Below are 19,102 nucleotides of genomic sequence, written 5' to 3'. Positions count from 1 at the left end.
TCTTCTCCAAAATGATAAAACTGCCTTGAATGCCAGTCAATTGAAACTTAAAGCCACACACATTTGGCTTGACCTTCTACACAATGTAGGTATATTTAACTGACTTGTCCTTGGCTAGTTTCTTACTTGTTAAGAATATTTGCCAATCCAGTGATATATCTCTTGCCTATTCTAGAATGTCAGGAATGATGACAAATGCCATTGGGGGACCTGCTGCTGGAGTTGGGGGCTTAACTGACCTGTCTAGCCTTATCCAAGCGTAAGTGTTACTTAAAATAGAAATAGTATAAAAGTATTTTATGTTTTACACTGTCTCTAAGGTGAAGGGACCAGGGCGTTCTTTTTTAACTTTTATCTTTTACTGTTAGTATCAGTGGCCTCACTAGTTATTAAATGTAAAAGAAGTTTATAAGTTATGATTTTCAGACTGAAGGGCAAGAATATAGAAGATTTGGATCCAAGAAAAAGTTCTTTGACAGATTTGAATAGATACTCAAGGATTGAGATGAAGGTCAAATAGCTACTTAAAGTATGCATTAAGTACATGTATATTTAAAAATTGTTAGATGTATTAATGTTCAATTTAGGAAACTATTTTATTCAGACTTTTTCAGTGCATGTTATCACTAAAAGAATTCCTTGTATCTTCTCATTACCTTCACTTTCATCTAAGTTGCTTCAGATACACTGCTTTTTGAATTTTTTTTTTTTTTTTAACACATTAAGTTCATTAAATGTGAGCATTTAATGAACGTCCCTCCATGTGGTTTCAAGCTACTAGGACAAAGCCCACCTCTTCCATACACACACACCCTTAATCTCCTCAGCTCTTCTACTGAGGAATTTGGCCTTCTCTATGACAGGCTGCTTTGGGAGCTTTCCCTTCACCAAAACTTTGTAGTAGCCAGATCGCACCTCATCAATGATAGGAGCAGCTTTGGTCTTATTTTTGGCAACATTTACGCCTGTCTGCTCACTGACCAAGGTCCACAGTTTATCAAGGGTGACAGTTGGGCAGAAGCTCTGGTCCTACCTTAAGTGGTAATGCCTCACACCAGCTTTCCCAAAGTAACCTGGGCGATATCTGTCGAAGTTGGACCTGCAGTGATGTGTGCCACAGCATTACCTCGGCCTCCCGGGGGGTTCCGGTGCTTGCTGATGCGGCCCTGGCCGTGGCTCACATGGCCCCGAAGTTTCTGAGTCTTCCTCAGTTTGGATGGCCTGTCCATGATCGAGAGGAAAGAGAGCTTGGTTGCTTTTTGAATCTGTCTGTGATGCTGTCACTGAAAATTTTATATGAAGCCACAAGTACCATTTGTTCTTTGTGGTCACGACCATGTTACCTCATTTGCAATATTGCATTTTTAGAGTGATAAATTTAAGTGGCATGATTATAGCGATGTCTAACACTTGCAACTGAGAAAGCACACATAAGGAATTTATATTAAATATCTTTACCTTTTTAGAAATCAGTTCTGTTCATGACTTATGTACATATCCCAAAATGAGTGTGACACGTGTCATCTGAGAGACTATTAAGTCTTAACTATAAGAGCAAATACCTTGCATTATGTTTGAGCACACACAATAAAAGCATATATATTTTTTAGCCCTTTGTTTATTCATAGTTAAGCACTAGAGGGAGTGGATTTCACCCAATTCAAGAACTCACTCTTTAGCTTGGGTGTTTCATTTCTTAAAAAGAGCAATGCCCTGTAACAATGCTATATAGGGGCACTGGTAAACTTACAGATACTAAAGTTGTGATGCTAAAACTTGTTTTTATAGAAGTTCCCCTTAGGTAGTACCCACATCCATTGCAGTTCTTTTTGCATGAGTATGGTGTGGCTGGGAATTCCCTAATTCATGCCACTTTGCCTCTTTACTTACAGGGGACAACAGTTTGCTCAGCAGATACAGCAACAGAATCCTGAACTTATAGAACAACTGAGAAATCACATCCGGAGCAGATCATTCAGCAGCAGCACCGAAGACCATTCCTGACTTGACCGAGGACCCTAGCCCAGAATGCAAATGGTTATGGCTCTGAAGCGTTTGCTATAGATAGTGGCCAAAAAACAAAAACAAAAAACCTAAAGAATAAATCTGTCTAGACAATAAGTTTATCACAGACTTGAACATAATATAACACCTTTGTAAATGAATGATCAGTAGCCTTGTTAAGTGCCAGTACACACTGGACAGGGTACCATTTTCAAATCATCATCATGTTTGTACATTAGACTTAATAGCAGGGTATATTGAACAGTAAGGCCGTTAGTTGGTGAGTTCTCTAGCTCCGAATTCCCTTAAGCAGACTTTTGAAAGGGGAGGATGACTAAGAGGAAAGGTTTCTCATGCTGGGTTAGAAGAAATGTACTTGCCAGAATGGCTGGAGAGAAATTTGTTATCTAGGTTTAGCTTCAATAATGCTATCAGTAATGAATAGATATCATAGAGGCCAGTACTATCAGTAATGCTGCTTGTTCTGATGTGTGACAGGGAATCCTAGGATCTGGTGGAAAGCAGCATTTGGTGGAAGGGCTGTTTTGAAAAGAATAAATAGATGCTGTGACTGTGTAAAAATTGAAGGTAGGTAGGATGCTCAGGTTTTCTGCATAGTTCTTAACTTATCTTGCCTGCAGTTTTGTATTGATAACATTAGCATGGCCAATTATGCTAAATGCAGAATAAAATACATTTAGAAATCCTTAATGGTACTGCTAGGTCAGTTGTGTAACTATTCGGTTTAACTAGCACAATTTTTCCAGTGGTGACCTTACCATGGAAACTCTCAAATATATATATATTTAAGTAAGCCTATGACTTGGCTCTTGACTTAAGGATTTTCTAAGTGGTGTTTAATTATGTACCCATAAACACTTTTTTTTTTTAAACTCAGTAATTATTTATGGATTACAAAAAGCATCTATCACTAACAATGCTTGTTCATGTAATCCTCTGCTATAATTTGGTTTGGCATGTTGCTTTTATGCTTAACCTTAATTTGATGCAACCTAAACATAATGGGGGCTTAAAATATTATATATTGAGATTAAAATATATGTTAGTTGGTGAAGAGAAGTGGCATTGTTAGGTATTAATGGCATGGCTCTAGAGTGATGGATGAGACCGTTCTAATTCCAACTGGAATTACTTTTGTTTGTGAATTATATAATTTGTTAAGTTAGGCAGACATGCAAGATTTCACAAGTGTGAGAGAAAACTGAAAAATAAAGTAATATTAAATTAGTAATACTGATGATTAGGGCCTTACTATAACTATTCTCAAAAGATTGTTATCTTGATGTTTAAAAAGCAACTTTTCCTTTCTTTCCCTTTGTGAGATTAGACCAATGGTTCTATAATTTCATTGTAAGAATCACCTGGAGAATTTGTTAAAAATGCAGATTCAGGACCATACTTTCAATTTTTATTTAGTAGGTCCTATAATAAGGAATTGCCATTTAAAGAGTACACCATGTGGTTCTCATATAGATTCAAGGACTCTAATTTAGAGCAGCACTAGCTTAGAGATTTCTCCTCAGTAAGACCAGAAAATACCTAATCTGCCTGGGCTCAGGCTACAACAAAGACCTCTATGAACCTATAGTTCTGGCCAGAGAAGAGCAGGACTTAAATTTTAGGCCCTCTGAATTAAATCTCTTGTATTTCACCTAAACCAACTTAATTTTTCATAAATTAAATTCAGCTCATAGTGTTCAAGTTTTATATAGAATGAAGTACTAACTAATTACACGAAAGTGGTGATTATGATGAAAAAATGAAGTTAATCCTTAATTAAAAAATAGTCATTCTTATCCAATGTTGAATAAGAAAGTTTCTACCATAACTATCTTGAATGCATTAAAAATGTTTTCAGATTGATAAAACTGGTAAGCCTCTAACTCACTGACTAGGAAAATAGAGAAAATATAAATCAACCGTATCAGAAGAGAAAGAGGAGATACCATTGCAGACACTGTAGATATTAAAAGGATCTTTAGAAAATACTACAACCAACTCTAGGTCCATATATTTAACAACTTGATGAAACAAAACTCATTGAGGAAATAGGCATTTCTTGTAAGATACAACTACCAGAGCTCACTGAAGAAATAGATATCCTCCAGAAAAGAAAACTATAACCACAAATGATTTCAATGGGGAAATTCTACCTAACACTTAATGGAAAAATAATATTAATTCTGTATAATCTTTTTTAGGAAATAGGAGGAAACACTTCCCAACTCATTTTATATACTTATTACTCTAATACCAAAATCAAAGACATTATAAGAAAAAAAACACTTTAAAACAATGTCTCGATTTGCTAGTATCTGTTGTGAAGGTAGCCATTCATTTTACAAGTAATGAGAATTGGTGTATTTATTCCTTTTTACCTTTCCAGTTTGTTTCTTTGCTAATATATCCACCCATAACAAATTCATTCTAGATGATACCTGTCCACTCACCCGGATTTCCATTGGATTCAAACCATTTTTTGCTCATCGAGTACATTCATTACTTTGGAATCACTGCATTTTAAGAAAGTTTTGTGTAGTTGGATTGTGCTAGCTACTCTTAAAATGATAAGGAATGCCCCAAATCGTATTCTTGCTTGTCTGGAACAAGAAGGCATTAAAGTAAATCTTTATATTCATTTTACATAGGAATGATTGACTTCCACTAACCACATTTCATTGTAGTAGTTGTAGCTGTTATGCTATGTTAAACTTAAAAAGTCCTTTTTATGCAAATGACATTTTCATTTAATGTACCAAATTGTTTATCTAATTTTTGTAATATGGTTTAAACAGGTCCTTTCTAAGATGACATTATCTAACCTTTACTTAAAAAATGAACATGTGTCTAGATTATTGCTTATAAAAACTTTGTAATTAAATCAAATTATGTAGCAGATTTCAAGTGACCATTATATGTTACTTTTTAAATTGGAAATGAGTAAATAGAAGGTTCAGTCATGAAGAGATGCTTAAAAAACAAAGTACCCAGAATAGCAGCTATAAAATCTTATTCATCATTTAATTAATCTTAGTCTTTTTGGAAGACAGACAGATATTTTACACTTCTTGGACTTTCATTTTGGACCAATTTGTCATTGCAAATAATTATGCATTTAAGAAAAACCAATTTTTGTATTAGACTTAATGTACTCTTACATTTAAGCAATTGTATATACACCCTTGAGTTCCGACTTACCAAATTAAGTTTTTATTTAACAGCATAACCTTTTGTTTTCTTGACAAAATATTGAAACTTGTAGTACATTCATGTTGCAAAGTTGTTTATAATCTTAATTTTCTCACTGTTTGTTCATGGCATAAGTAAATTAGTGTAATTATATGCAGAGATAGAAAGTTTAATAATATTAATACATGATTTAGAGTTCAAAATAAAATACCAGAAGCTAGAAATCCTTCAAATATGCCTATGAAAATAAATGGCTTATTTTTTTAATGGACGTAGAATTAGAAAATTATCAGGCTTCTTTGTTAAAAGTTAACAGAGTAATCAACAATCTAAGGAAAAAAAACCAGTTCTGATCTGCTGTAATTGAAACTTAGGTGTATGGGATTGTATGTATACACAAACAAAGGCACATACCAATACAATAATTTTGAAAACAGCTAGACATATTGTGTTAGCAACTATAAGATTACATGAGGACTATCCCAGCTGTTCTAAACAAACTTTTTCTGTTGCCTGAGGAACTAGGAAAAAAATCTGGGGTTAATTGAAACATTTCTAAATAAAGTATTATAAGAATTCTAAAGTTTTAAGAAACAACTGTATCTTCTAGATCAGATCAGCAAACAATGGCCCGCAGACCAGACGCCTGGATTTGTAAACGCCACTGTGCTCTTTTTGTCTACTGGCTGCTCTCATACTACAAAAGCAGAGTGAAGTATTTTAAACAGAAACTACATGGCCTGCAAAGCCGAAAATATTTAGTATATGGCCCTTTACATAAAAATTTTGCTGACCCCTGTTCCAGATACTTGGTTAGGGACAAATGGCCTCAACTCTAGAGCTTTTTGGAGAACAAAGTCCAATGGTCATTTAAATGAAACAAGATAGAATATGGGTATGAAATGTGCAAATGTTCATTTAGAATAAAACTCACAAGATAAAATCAGTAGATGGTTCTTTTTAAAACAAATATTTAATATTTTAACTTTTACAGGAAGGAAATTTAAATAATACATACTTATTTTGCTGTTGATCATTTTACAAAGGTAACAAAAATACAGAAAGTTCAGTTGAAACTTAATGAACAGCATAACATTGGAAATATTCTTCAGCTTTCCACTTTAATTGCCGAAGATACCACACAGACTTGTGCGATGTCATCGTATTCATATGTTCTCTTTAAAAATGTGTCGGTTAGTCTTAAGCCGGAGATGCTCTATTGAGAGAAAGATACAGGCCTAAGTTTTCATTCATTGGTAATTACCAGAGAAAATATAGATATAGTACATGACTATGGGTTAATAGCCCCCAAATACTGAATTTATTAAAAAGAGAGCATACTTGCAGTCCCTGTACTGAAGACAGTAGAGTAAGGGCAAGGCAGAGAGAGGAACTTGGATGTAACTTTCCAAGCTGTCGTCCTGAAATGCCGCACCAGTGGATGGAATTGGTATTGCACATTTCCAAAACCAGATCCATAGTCCTTTCACTGCTGGAGGAATCAGAAAAACAGGAATAAATCTTGTTCCTTTCACAAAGAAGTACCTGAGTATTCCAATATTGTCAGTGAATTTGTTTTCTTGGTGTCCAGAAGAATAGAAGCCAGAAACAGAAATGAAAATATTTTTATTTCACTTAAGAATCAGGAGAATAAAAGGAGATGGCATCTCCTAGGGTTTAAAGTGGCACTGAGACTAATTTGCCTGTCTGGATGTTGGCCTTCTGATTCTATTACTGAACACTGGCTCCCTGCTGCTGATCTGTTAACAGCTTTGCCATTTCTCTGGGAGACTTCCAGACATCTGTGTCTAATCTGGTTGCTATGCATTCTTCCTATTTCTGTTAGATATTCCACAGGAAAGAGAACGATGAACTAAGTCTGGTCCAGCTTTTGCTGTTTAATGTTTCTTTACCATGCAGATAACATAGGAAATGACTGACAAGGTTCATGAGAAGTAAATACTATTCAGTTTGTTGTGTTAACATGAAAAGCTTGCTTCTGCTTATAATTCATATCACCTTAATAATTAAAATATCGGCTTAAACATATTAAGTTAAAAAAACCTTTTACTTGTAAATCTGCATTATTAAAAAAAAACAACAAAGGTCATAATGAAAAATAGTCTTACTCTACCACAATTCAGGACTACTTTCAAGTCTTTTAGTTTTTTTCTCTCAGAATTGGCTGCATATGTTAAAATACTTATTTAAATTTTAACTTTAAATTTATTGATTTTTAGACATAATGATTTAATGATATTTAGCTATTATATGTCTATGTCTCCCCAACAAAAATTTGAAATGCCCACTATGTGGCACAGACCAAGTTAGATGCACTACATGAATTTTCTCATTACATTTTGCAAAAATCCAGTAGGTATGTTAAATGTGTGTGTGTGTGTTGGGACATGAGGTAAATCCCATTTTTATAGATGAGGAAACTGAAGATCTAAGAAACAAGTGCTTTTTGGAAAAGAAACTTATTTGAATCACCAAAAGTTAAAAGTGAACACCAAAAGAAACTGAATTTACTTTTTACAGCACTTTGTCACTTGGTCAATAACTGATTTGTTGTACCTCAGAGAACTCAAAATAAAAAAATCCAAAAGCAGACCGTAAACGCACAGGGTCTTTACCCTGTGTGTGATGTTCGCTGAGCTCCTATGATGTGGCAGGCACTGTATTTACAATGCAGGGTTAAGACATGATCCCTTCTCCTGAATAATTCATAATCTAGTGAGGAAGGGACTAATAATCGTAGCAATATGTGAGTGTCACTAAAAAACTATATTAAAATTTGCTATGACTCAACAACAAAAAAATCCAATTAAACAATGGGCCGAAGACCTGAACAGATACTTCTCCAAAGAAGAAATACAGATGGCCAATAGACATACAAAAAGTGCTCAAGATTACTAATCATCAGAGAAATGCAAATTAAAACCACAAAAAGATATCACCTCACACCTGTCAGAATGGCTGTCATCATAAATCGAAGAACAAGTGTTGGTGAGGATGTGGAGAAAAGAGAACCCTCATATACTGTTGGTGGAATTGCAAACTGGTACAGCCAATATGGAAAAAAGTCTGGTGAGTTCTCAAAAAGTTAAAAATGGATCTACCTTTTGACCCAGCAATTGCACTTCTGGGTTTTTATCCCAAGAAAACCAAAACAATAATTCGTAAAGATCTATGCACTCCTATGTTCATGGCAGCACAATTTATAATAGCCAAGATGTGGAAGCAACCTAAATGCCCATTGACAGGTGATTGGGTAAAGAAGTTATGGTTCATATATACAATGGAATATTATGCAGCTTTTAAAAAAATGAAATCCTACCATTTGCAATGACATGGATGGACCTAGAGGTTATTATACTAAGTGGAATAAGTCAGACAAATCAGACTCACAAATACAGAGGACAATCTGGTGACGGACAGAGGGGAGGGTTTCGAGGGGCTAGGAGAATGGGGCAAAGGCTTAAGAAGTACAAATTAGTGGTTGATAGGTGGTCACAGGGATGGGGAGCATAGCATAGGGAATGCAGTTAGCATTAATATAATGGCTAGGCAGAGAGCCAGAGAAGAGAAAGAGCAATTAGGGGGATCATTTTATAAACTATATAAATGTCTAACCAATGTACTATACATTGAAGCTAATAAATTTTAAAAAAAATTTGTTATGACAGAGAAAAAGGTGATTAACTGTGTGTGGGAGGTTCTAGGTAGCTTCATAGGGGAAGTAGGTATTTTTATAATTTTGAAGAATAACTATTTCCTATCCCCCTCTAATATTGTAAGGTTGGAATGGATATGGAATTAAAAAGGATTATACATTCAGACTATGAGGGTTGGGATTCATTATTACAATATTATCAAAATGCCCCAACAAATAATAGATACCAAGTAGTAAAAGAAGGAGTAGCAAAAGTGATAGGATTGAGATTTGACCCTAGGTTTTTCTGACTTCAAAGCCCTGTGCTCTTTGCTTCTCAATAGCTACATAATACTCTCAATTATCAAAGTCCTATTTTCCAATCTATGATTATCCCTTTTATTAAATTCGTAACCAATTTATACTTTCTTAATACTAAAGATACAGCTCAGGTATAGCATGGCTCAAAAAAATATACCTTATTACATTAAATCTATAATGTATTATTCTATAAGAACCTACTAGTTCATGCTTTAGTAATGTGAAGTAAGAGGGAAGTGTGAACAATGAAAAGTATATGGGCTTTGAGGTCAAATACACTTCGTTTCAAATTCTGGCTCCATCTTTTCTAGCTCTCTGACCTTGAATAAGTCACTTAACCTCTACGTTAGCTTTCTCTTGCATAGAACGTGAATAATACCTACCTCATAGGGTATGATGCATGAGTATAATCAAATACAGAAAGTGTCTAATATAGTAAGAACTCAAAAATATGTAATATACAGCTACCAGATAAAGGACTTTACAATGTTCAACATCAACATCAGTGAAGGCTATATATTAAGAGGAAACTTAAAAGAAGACAGTATTATTTAAAAGATTTTAAAACTTTCTTTTAGGTAGATGAGGAAGAAAAGACATCCATCCACAAACATTGGCATTACCTGCAGTTTGTTATTTTACAGGTAATATGAAAAGGTTCTTCTAGGTTTACAGTATCTGGGATTGCCTCCAAAGACAACCTAACATCTCCATAACCTGGAGCCTAAAAGAAAAAACAACACAGTTAATATCTATTATAAAACCTTTCCATTTTAATGACGGTACCACACCAATACATTCACGCAACAGTTGTGGGGTCTCCAAGCTGATATTCTGAGAAAACATTTTTTAGTCATTTTACTGTTCTTCATCCTAACTTTCTTTGCTGCTACTACCTGCAAAACAGCACTATAGACCCTGACTGTTTTCGCTATAATTACTCTGTTCAGTAGAGTTAAAATGAGTCTAACAAGTAATTATCAGTAAAGAAACTTCACGAGGTCTGAATCTTAAAGGAATGTTTTCCAAAGATACTGTAGCTTATACATACATAACTCTATAAATAGGTAAGATTACTGCCTAAACAGAAATAGAGGATGATCACTTTGAAATGATCCAAGAAGAAAACCATGTCTATTCACAAGACATATCAGAAGGGATGGACCATAGAAATACCAAAGTCTGGAACATGCCATGGCAGGATGATAGTTAATTGCTATATTTAAACATAGGTCCAGTGATACTAGACATATTGCGGTGACTGCTTTGTAAGTTGTATAAATGTCTAATCACTATGTTGTACACCTGAAACTAATATAATACTGTATATCAACTGTAATTTAAAAATAAAAAGGCCGTGATAATATTTTTGTTTCAAATTGTTAAACAGTAAAAGAAAAGTAAATTTTAGAATGTATCAGAATAGATAATATTTAGCACAAAAGGAGGATTCTGTAGCATATTCTAACTAGCACAAGAAAAAGAAGACTGGTAGCCATCCCTACTCTCAGAGCAGAAATACAGATAAAATATCCTACCAGTGCTTATAAGGTAACTTTAGTGGGACTCGCCTTCTGAGTTTCAGATGACTCGGATTTTAAACATCTTTAAAAAAAAGGTATGAACTGAGTATGTGACTGTAGTAAGAGACGTTGCAAAAAAAAAAACCAAAAAACCAAAAAACCAATATAGTGGAACACAGATGAACAGTGAGTATAAATTACCATAGACGGGAACAATTGATAAGCAATTATTTTAATTTCTGTCTGGTAAAGTAAAAACAATGTTTTAAGGATAAGTTAACATTTGAACATTCTTCATTAATTTCAATACCAATTTTCTACCTAGAGATCAGTGAAATTATTAGTCTTTTATCTCTAGTAATATTAATGCCTTTTATAGTGGTCTGATTTTCAGTGATAGACCTAGGAAAATTTAAGTTGTTCTAACTACCTACCACTCCCACACCAAAGCCCCCACTAGTTTTTTCCAGACTCACCATTCTTTGAAGTTGGCTGGTCTGTAATCTTCCCCTTTCACCTAGATTTGTTTTCCACACTATATCCAACTTTCCGATTACTGTTACTCCCTTAATAATGCCTGCTTTTTCTGCAAACTCCTTCTTCGGTTTTAGACAGTACAAGTACTGGCGTGTATCCATTGGCTGCAAATATGTTCTTGTCCCAAACGTAGTTACACTGAGAGGAATGGAGATAGAGATGGAGATTATTCTCTAGCATCTTTTAAAAGAAAAACATTGGTTGTGATTGTTCTCTTTGATTTACCATCCAAAAATCTGAATGATTTACCATCCAAAAATCTAGAACAGACCAGTTCAGTGGTTTCTACATAATTGAAAAGAACCTGTACTAAGAGGATTTATTTTTCTTTAAATTTGTTCAGTTGATGTGGACAATCTTGAGGTTCTTTATAATAGAATGCATTATATTACCTAAAATATTGAATATGTATCAATTAACTAAAAAAATGCAATAGAAATCACAACTTTAAGTATTCTTTCCTTTATAATTATCAAAAAAATAGTTAAGAATAAGGAGAAATATAACATCATAAACTAAGTAATCATTTTGACAATGAACTAAAATATCAGGAAGAGAATGGAAAATTGTCTTTCCTAGTGGGGTCTGGGAGGCTACGAATTTTTCTGTATCTAACCATAATAAAATAAAAGCAAACTTTTCATTTTTTATTAAGAAAGTCAGGTACTTTCTCCAGCTATTACCTTTTATCCATATTAATATAAACCCTACATTTATTTCTTCTTCTAAATTACTCATAGAAAGACATGTATTTCATTTTCACAAAATATTAAATCACCTATTCCTAAGCCCACTCCTTTTGATGTTGAGAGGAATATTTCTTAAAATTTATCCTCATCCTTACCCTTTCTAACTTTTCCTTCATTCCTTCTCATGCCTCAGTTTTATCATTTGCAGGATAAAATGAAAGGTTCCATATTTACCTCACTGAATTATTATAAAAATTCAAAAAACAAGTGATTTAAAGAGTAAAACACAAATGCAAACAATTAGGATCTTTATTTTTATGAATAGGTAGATAGTACAAAATATTTTTAGAGCAGTGAAACTATTTTGAATAATACAATAATGGTTGAATACATGTCATTACATTTGTTAAAATCCATAGAATGTATAACACAAAAAATGAGCCCTAATGTAAACTGTGGATTTCAGTTAATAAGTATAAATATTGGTTCATCAACTGTAACAAATGTGCCACATTAAAACAAGATGTACATAATAGGACACTGTTAGTGGGGCCCAGGTATGGGGAAACTATGCTTTCAGATGAATTTTTCCATGAACATAAAAGTTCTCTAAAAAAAATAAAGTCTATTAATTAAAAACAAATTATAAATCATCCAAGAGTAATGGATGTTAGAAAGTTCATACTTTTCAAAATAAGAACAAACACTTGATAATTAATATTTACCATTCTCCAGCTTGGTTGACTGAATTTAATTCTGCTACGTTGTACATGATAGATGGTTCCAGTGAAACTTTTTCCATAAACATGGGTGAGGTTGTAATATTCTGAATCTGGGCTTCGAGAAATACTTCATCGGTCTGAGGATATGAAAAAAATATCCACCAAAGTATGATGGTATTTAAAATATTAACCTCAAAAAAATATCTGATCTATACAAAGAAAAAATATTAATCACAAATGTGATTAGTTCATGCCTGCAAATCAAAGTTATCATAATTAATGCAAGAAAAGAACTCTTCATCCTAACATAATTAACAGGGGCAAGGTCGTGTTAGTCAACTGATAATTTGTAAACAATGGATAGGGGATAACTATAATATTTTTTGTATTAACATCCAAAAATATTTAACTGAAATTTCATTCACAAATGTCACAAATTTCATCCACTAGAATAATCTATTTTATATAATCTTATAGGATTTAACTTTAATTAAAACAATTTGTTAGTGGTCATTAGTAATTTCTTGTTTCATTTTAAATGTATTTTTAGGGCTAAAAAATATGTGAATTACACCTGACAATCTTAGAACTTTTAAATAAAACAAAAGGTATTTTGTAGCTTTAATGAAGATTTGAAAACTGATGCTATTCAGCAGTATTTCAGTCAATGAGTAATTTAAATAAGCACATTTAAAAAATTTTTTAATCCCTGATTGTTTATGTTAAACATCCTTTTTATACTATTTGGTTATTATTTTTGTGTGTGTGTAATTAAAAGATAACACAATTTGGTTCATTTTTTAAACTAACCTATATAAAAAATGATGTACTAAAGATATTCAAGAATTAATTTGTTGAAAAGTTTCACAGTAATATATATACATATAGAAACAAAACAAACTATGACCAAAATAATTTGGCACTTATAAGTTTTTTTAACAGTAAATCCAGGGAAATGAAAATCCTTTGCAAAAATAAAATGATGAAGTTATAATCTAATGTATTAGTATCTAAAATAAAACAAATTCTTTAGTCCTTGGCACATGTTCTAAAATGAAAATAGAAATACGATGACATATCTGTTTAAAATATACCATTTAAAAGCATTATTCTTACTTTTCCTCAAAAAAAACAAAAACAATAAATATATCCCATCAATCCATTGCTTTAAAAATAACCATAGACCCACACTTCAATTTTAAAATGCAATTTTCTGCATAAATTTAGAAAGGTTTTAGATAAAAGAAAAACAAGCAGCATAATGGAAAATTAAGTTAGTTTGAACAGTTAGTATAAAATAATTTGACATTTGAAAAATTAAGAATTCAATGCTATGGCAGTTACTGTTGTTATTATATATGTAATGTAACACTGCATAAGCAAATACTGCTTATATTAAATAAAAATTTGAAAATGATTTTAGCCAACTTGGGAAAATTTCATTTTCTTCTGTTTACTATTGTCAAAGGGCCATCTTTACCTGACCCAGACTTAAAACTAAAACCACAGTGCATTTGCAGATAAATTTCACCTAGATTACTCCAAGAATTGAAGTATAGTAGGGTATTTTACAGTAGGATGTTAAAAACCCCATAGCTATTTTAAACAAGGTTAACATGACTTTTTAAAAAAACACCTAAGGGAAAAACACTAAAAATGAGAATAGTTTCAATTTGACAATTTAATCTCTGATCTATTTTTCTCATAGAATAAGAAATCAATATAATATAAAAAGTACAAAAAGTTATACACATCTTTTTGAAGTCAAATAGGTGTTATTCATAACTAACTTTGTTTTTCCACTATGTTTTGTAAAGAAAGATTAGTCAGAGAGAAAAAGTGGTAAGTAAGAATATAAATTTATAATAAAAAATCAAATTACCACAGAACTGAGGTCACTCTAATGGAAAAATAAAAAAGAAAAATTAGAAAAATCAGAATTAAATGTTAAAGAAAAAGAATAACTTTAAAATAAAATGCATTTCTGCATTTTTTTAAATTTACTAAACAAGACAGCATTAGTAAAACAAGAAAGTAAATAGAAAGCAACATAAATATGACAAATCATTTTTCTAAAAAGGTGAAACTGCTAAGGTTAAATAACTATAGAAGAACACTACAGGTGAATATTTAAACAGAAGCAAGTATTCAAGGGTACGTAAATTATATCCCATGCTTTCTAGATCTATAAATTCTTTACCTACATTGTAATTACTCATTGATTACTTAAAATGTATATGCACTATCCTTCACACTCAGATATACTGCAGAATTTCTCCTAAATTTATCTAATAATGGAATCCTTTATTAGATACGACCACGTTAGGTGATTAGAGTTCAATGGATCACATTTCAGGTGGGCTAAAACATCTCAGACAATTGAGAGTTTATTCTCTTCTTGTTAATAGATTTCATGGACTTTTTTTTCATATATATTTTAAAGCTACCTATTTATCAAGGGCCACTGCAAATGTCCTTCTTTTGTCAAACACATAGCTGGAAATCATTTCACCTTTCTATGTTCCCGGAGTATTTATATACCTCATGATCTAGTGGGATAGGGGTGCTTATGTTATAGTTATGTCATGCCAGTCTCACCCACTAGATCCAAGTTACTTCTGGATTGAGAAGATGTTCAGTTTATATACATCTTTCTTCAGTACCTGGCATGGAGCCCTGTACCTAGCAGGTGACCAGTGTTTGAATCCTAGCTTCTAATATCATCAGTTTTCTTGCAAGGCTTTCCTATTTTAGAAGACTACAATGAAGTTTCTCATAAAATTCATTTTCCTTTAGGTGATTCACATATTATTAGAATTCTTAGAAACAGCATACAAAAATGTTTGCAACAGATGTAGGGCTAATTATAGTTGTGTAAGGACTATGGCACAGAATAGTAAATATCATCTACAGATGTTAGTGTGGTTTACTAACTCCTATAATTTCCCTGAATTTCCTAGTTGGGGTCAACAGAATCTGCCTCATGCTACAGGCTGAACAGTATTTGTTTGCCTAATAGGTATTACTGAATATTTTAGAGAGGCCCTAAATCTTACTTGTTTATTCTTGGTTTTTAAAAGAGTTGTCTATTTTCAAAAGTTCAGAATTTTACTAAAATTTTTATTGAAGTCTGTTGGCAAAGTTTAAAAATTATGTCTATATGTGATTTTAACTGGAAAAGAAGCAAAATTGTTACTATGATAAAAATAGATTATATATAAATGAGTAAAGACTGAGAATATGGATTAATAAAAAATCAATTACTTTTTGGTGTAATGAAATTGTGGGTTTTTTTCTTTCTTGTGGGGGAATACATCATTTTTAGAATATTATTCATGGAATAGCTAGCAATTTAAAAAATTCTTTGCAAATCACTCTAAATATTAGTGTAAATTTTTGGTACCAAAAATGTACCAAAACATTTTCAACAAAGAAAACCTAAAACACCTTATTATGTGCACTCCTAGGAGCCAATTATAGCAAAAATGAGACCCATCTACTTACCTATTTATTTTTAATTTTCTAACATATCTATTCTAACAGAATAGTTACCAATCTCCCTTCATAATATGAATGCTTTCCCAACAAAATGATAAGACTAAAATTTACCAAGCTGAATAGCTATACTATAATTAATCAACAGTACACTATTAATAGCAAAAAAGGTAGAACAAATATGTAGCATCCCAACTCTTCTACCCACCAAAGAATATGTTAACTCTTTAAACATCTAGTAATCTCCTTGATGAGACTACACCTCCCATCATATATGTATGCTCTTCACTATAACATTCCATATGCGTTTGCACATCTGCTTGGAATGCCTTCACTGTTCTGACACTGATGTTTCCAACATCCACTGTTTCCAGACTGTTTCCCAGTTCTTTCATGAAGCTTTTTCAGGTTACTCCAAAATCTCACCTCCAGAGTTCCTGTAGCATATCTTTTTATATCATTCTCTTTAGACTCACTATATAATATGCTAGGTAGTTTTGTTATTTTATGCCTTTTTTTTTTCTCCTTAAATAGGTCTTCACTGGAGGTTAGGTTCCTTATCTTAGATATCTCGGTTTGCCTAGTTCTAGAACAAACTTTATACTGAATAAAAACTCGGATGCTGAAAGTAAAAATATCTACCAAATATAACATGTGACTGCAAATTTCTGATTATCATCTGGTTTCAGAGTAATAAAGATATAATTTTCATTTCAAAATATTGTAGTTGAATATCTTTGAATTCATCACTGTGATATGAAACATGTGATTTTTAGGAAGTAGGTACCCATTAGGAAATCTGATTTTTCTGGTGTTCTAGAAGCCAGAATTAAATAAAATTTTGTAAAAGAAATTCAAGCAATAAAACCTTTCTCCAATGGCTAATTCCATTTTATCTCTTTTGTTAGGATAGAATACAGATTATCTTTTATTCTAAAAGTTACTTCTATAATATTGCCAAACTTGTTTCTCCCAGGTTGTTTCAAGCCATTCACCTAACCAGCTGGCAAACTGACATCTCAGGACAAACAAGTTAATATGCTGAGCTCTACTTCTCAATGTATTTCCATGTAAACATTAAATCTTTTTTGCAGTATTAGATCTACTACAATTTTTGTAATAACAGAACAATATTGTAAATACTCAACAGATTGCTAATGTTTTTAGAAAGTAACAACAACCATTAAATGGAATTATAGGGCAAACATTTAATGAAAGAGGTAAAAGCCTCAAAAATTAATAATGAGAATAAAAATCAAGTCATACTGATTCCATGTAAATTGAAAACAGCAGATTAAAAGAGATCCACAATGAAATTATTTACTTTTGATTGAACTTTATGATCATTTTTCACAAGTAATTTGCAATATTAGCAATTTATTTCACTAAAGAATGTAATACATCAGAATTTTAATCAAAGATCTTAATGTTTATCTGAAATCACATTAGGTGCCCAACACTTACCTCTGCATTGTAAAATTTGGTTTTGACATCCAGTGGTTTGAGAACCTAGTTGAATAAAGCATATTAATCAGAAATTATTGTCATTTGACCACTGATTTTTATTTCTTTCTTTTAAATAATAGGGCTTAAATTTATCAAAGGCATTTTCCAATTTTAATTGTAAAATTCTTTTCTAATTGGTACACAATATTTCCTCGAAAACAAAACAACAACAAAAAAACAATCCTAAATGCATTTTTTAAAAAGCAACCATCATTCCTTGATTGGATGATAGTTACATGGGTTTTACTTCATCACGTTTTGCTGAACACATTTTTTTCTATATTTCACACAAAAAAAATGTTTACCAAAACAAGCAACTGAAGCTCCTTTTATTTTCTTTTAGAAAGCATACAAAATGTTAAACAAATGAGCAATATAGGAAAGCAATAGCGAAATTTTTTCCTATTGATAGTACTTTCTTTTACAGAAGAATGAAAATATAGATAGCGTCATACCTAGATCTATATATGGATTCATATGGTAGTCTCGTCTCCCCACCCACACACATATGCATGTTAAACTGGTGGTTTTTAACTATTTTTGATCAATGACTTTGAAAACTGTGTATAAATACAAAATTCTACCTACAGTTTCTGTGACTCATGCAGTCCCTGATGAAGCTTGGTCAAGTCAATAATCTCTCATTTAAATTTTTTTTAGAAATTTGATAGAATTTACACTTATTTTTTTCTGTACTTTACACTCATTTTTTCCCCTTTCTAGGTTCTTATGTGTTTTGTCAAGTCATAAAAACAAAACATTTTTTTTAATAAAAATCTTCAAGTTTCATTATAAAAAATTACATTGGTAATAATAATTTCTGTTTTCATTTAACTTAATTATTTCTAAGTTTAGATTGTTAGCAATATGACAAATCCAAAAATATTAAGCTCTTTATTTAAAGGAGCCTTTTTTCACTGTATATAAGTAGAAATAAGTGTACACTTCTAGGAAAAAGGCATCTAAAAACCATTTACCGTTGTCATATTCAATACCTGAAATTTGAAGAATTTTCTAAAATACATTTTTTCTCCGCCCTGAGTTGTATAACTCACTGCACACACCAAGCTGAAACAGAAAGATAGCTTAACGATTCTGAATAATTTTCAATTTTGTTTCTTAACAGTAAATCTAATACACTTCAATTCCATCTACAAATCTGGAAAATATTTATACCAATCATGTGAAAGTGTAAAATGAACCTGGAGCAGGAAAAAAAAGTTCCTGTAGATGCGGATATAATTACACAAACAAGAAAGCTCTGATTAGTAAAATGAGATATACAAATTTTGGAGCAGGAAATCTGTACCTTTTCCTTCAAAAGGTGAAATATATTCCAAAATAAATTTGAGAATAACCAAATAGTTGAATGTAAAAAGTAAGTTCATATAAACTAAAAGAAAATACAAATTTTAAAAAAATTCCAGGATGGGGAAAGAG

The 19,102-nt window shown here is 32.0% G+C and overlaps 2 protein-coding genes across 8 annotated transcripts in view; one reads left to right on the top strand and one right to left on the bottom strand.

The window, feature by feature from the left end:
• The window catches only part of SGTB (small glutamine rich tetratricopeptide repeat containing beta), a 40,857-nt gene extending 35,410 nt beyond the window's left edge, over nucleotides 1–5,447 (top strand). For 2 of the 3 annotated variants that reach the window (XM_025047664.1, XM_015590417.2), the window contains exons 10-11: nucleotides 176–259; nucleotides 1,893–2,032. In XM_025047664.1, coding sequence (XP_024903432.1) covers nucleotides 176–259; nucleotides 1,893–2,004 — 196 coding nt within the window. In that variant the 3' untranslated portion in view covers nucleotides 2,005–2,032. Of the gene's footprint in view, nucleotides 1–175; nucleotides 260–1,892 lie in introns of all 3 variants that reach the window. The other variant, XM_006913088.3, reaches the window with a different exon arrangement.
• A 721-nt stretch (nucleotides 5,448–6,168) lies between these two features.
• The window catches only part of TRAPPC13 (trafficking protein particle complex 13), a 32,336-nt gene continuing 19,402 nt past the window's right edge, over nucleotides 6,169–19,102 (bottom strand). For 2 of the 5 annotated variants that reach the window (XM_015590415.2, XM_006913084.3), the window contains exons 7-14: nucleotides 18,658–18,730; nucleotides 17,621–17,665; nucleotides 14,544–14,561; nucleotides 12,665–12,798; nucleotides 11,190–11,388; nucleotides 9,814–9,914; nucleotides 6,556–6,706; nucleotides 6,169–6,430 (exon numbers count right to left, since the gene is read on the bottom strand). In XM_015590415.2, coding sequence (XP_015445901.1) covers nucleotides 6,323–6,430; nucleotides 6,556–6,706; nucleotides 9,814–9,914; nucleotides 11,190–11,388; nucleotides 12,665–12,798; nucleotides 14,544–14,561; nucleotides 17,621–17,665; nucleotides 18,658–18,730 — 829 coding nt within the window. In that variant the 3' untranslated portion in view covers nucleotides 6,169–6,322. The remainder of the gene's footprint in view (nucleotides 6,431–6,555; nucleotides 6,707–9,813; nucleotides 9,915–11,189; nucleotides 11,389–12,664; nucleotides 12,799–14,543; nucleotides 14,562–17,620; nucleotides 17,666–18,657; nucleotides 18,731–19,102) is intronic. The other 3 variants (XM_006913085.3, XM_015590416.2, XM_006913087.3) reach the window with 3 other exon arrangements.

The sequence above is a fragment of the Pteropus alecto genome, unplaced genomic scaffold (genome assembly GCF_000325575.1).
Source record: "Pteropus alecto unplaced genomic scaffold, ASM32557v1 scaffold20, whole genome shotgun sequence".
In the NCBI taxonomy this organism is placed as follows: domain Eukaryota; kingdom Metazoa; phylum Chordata; class Mammalia; order Chiroptera; family Pteropodidae; genus Pteropus; species Pteropus alecto.
Note: the sequence above shows the minus strand (reverse complement) of the source record. Positions and strands in the feature narration are given on the sequence as shown.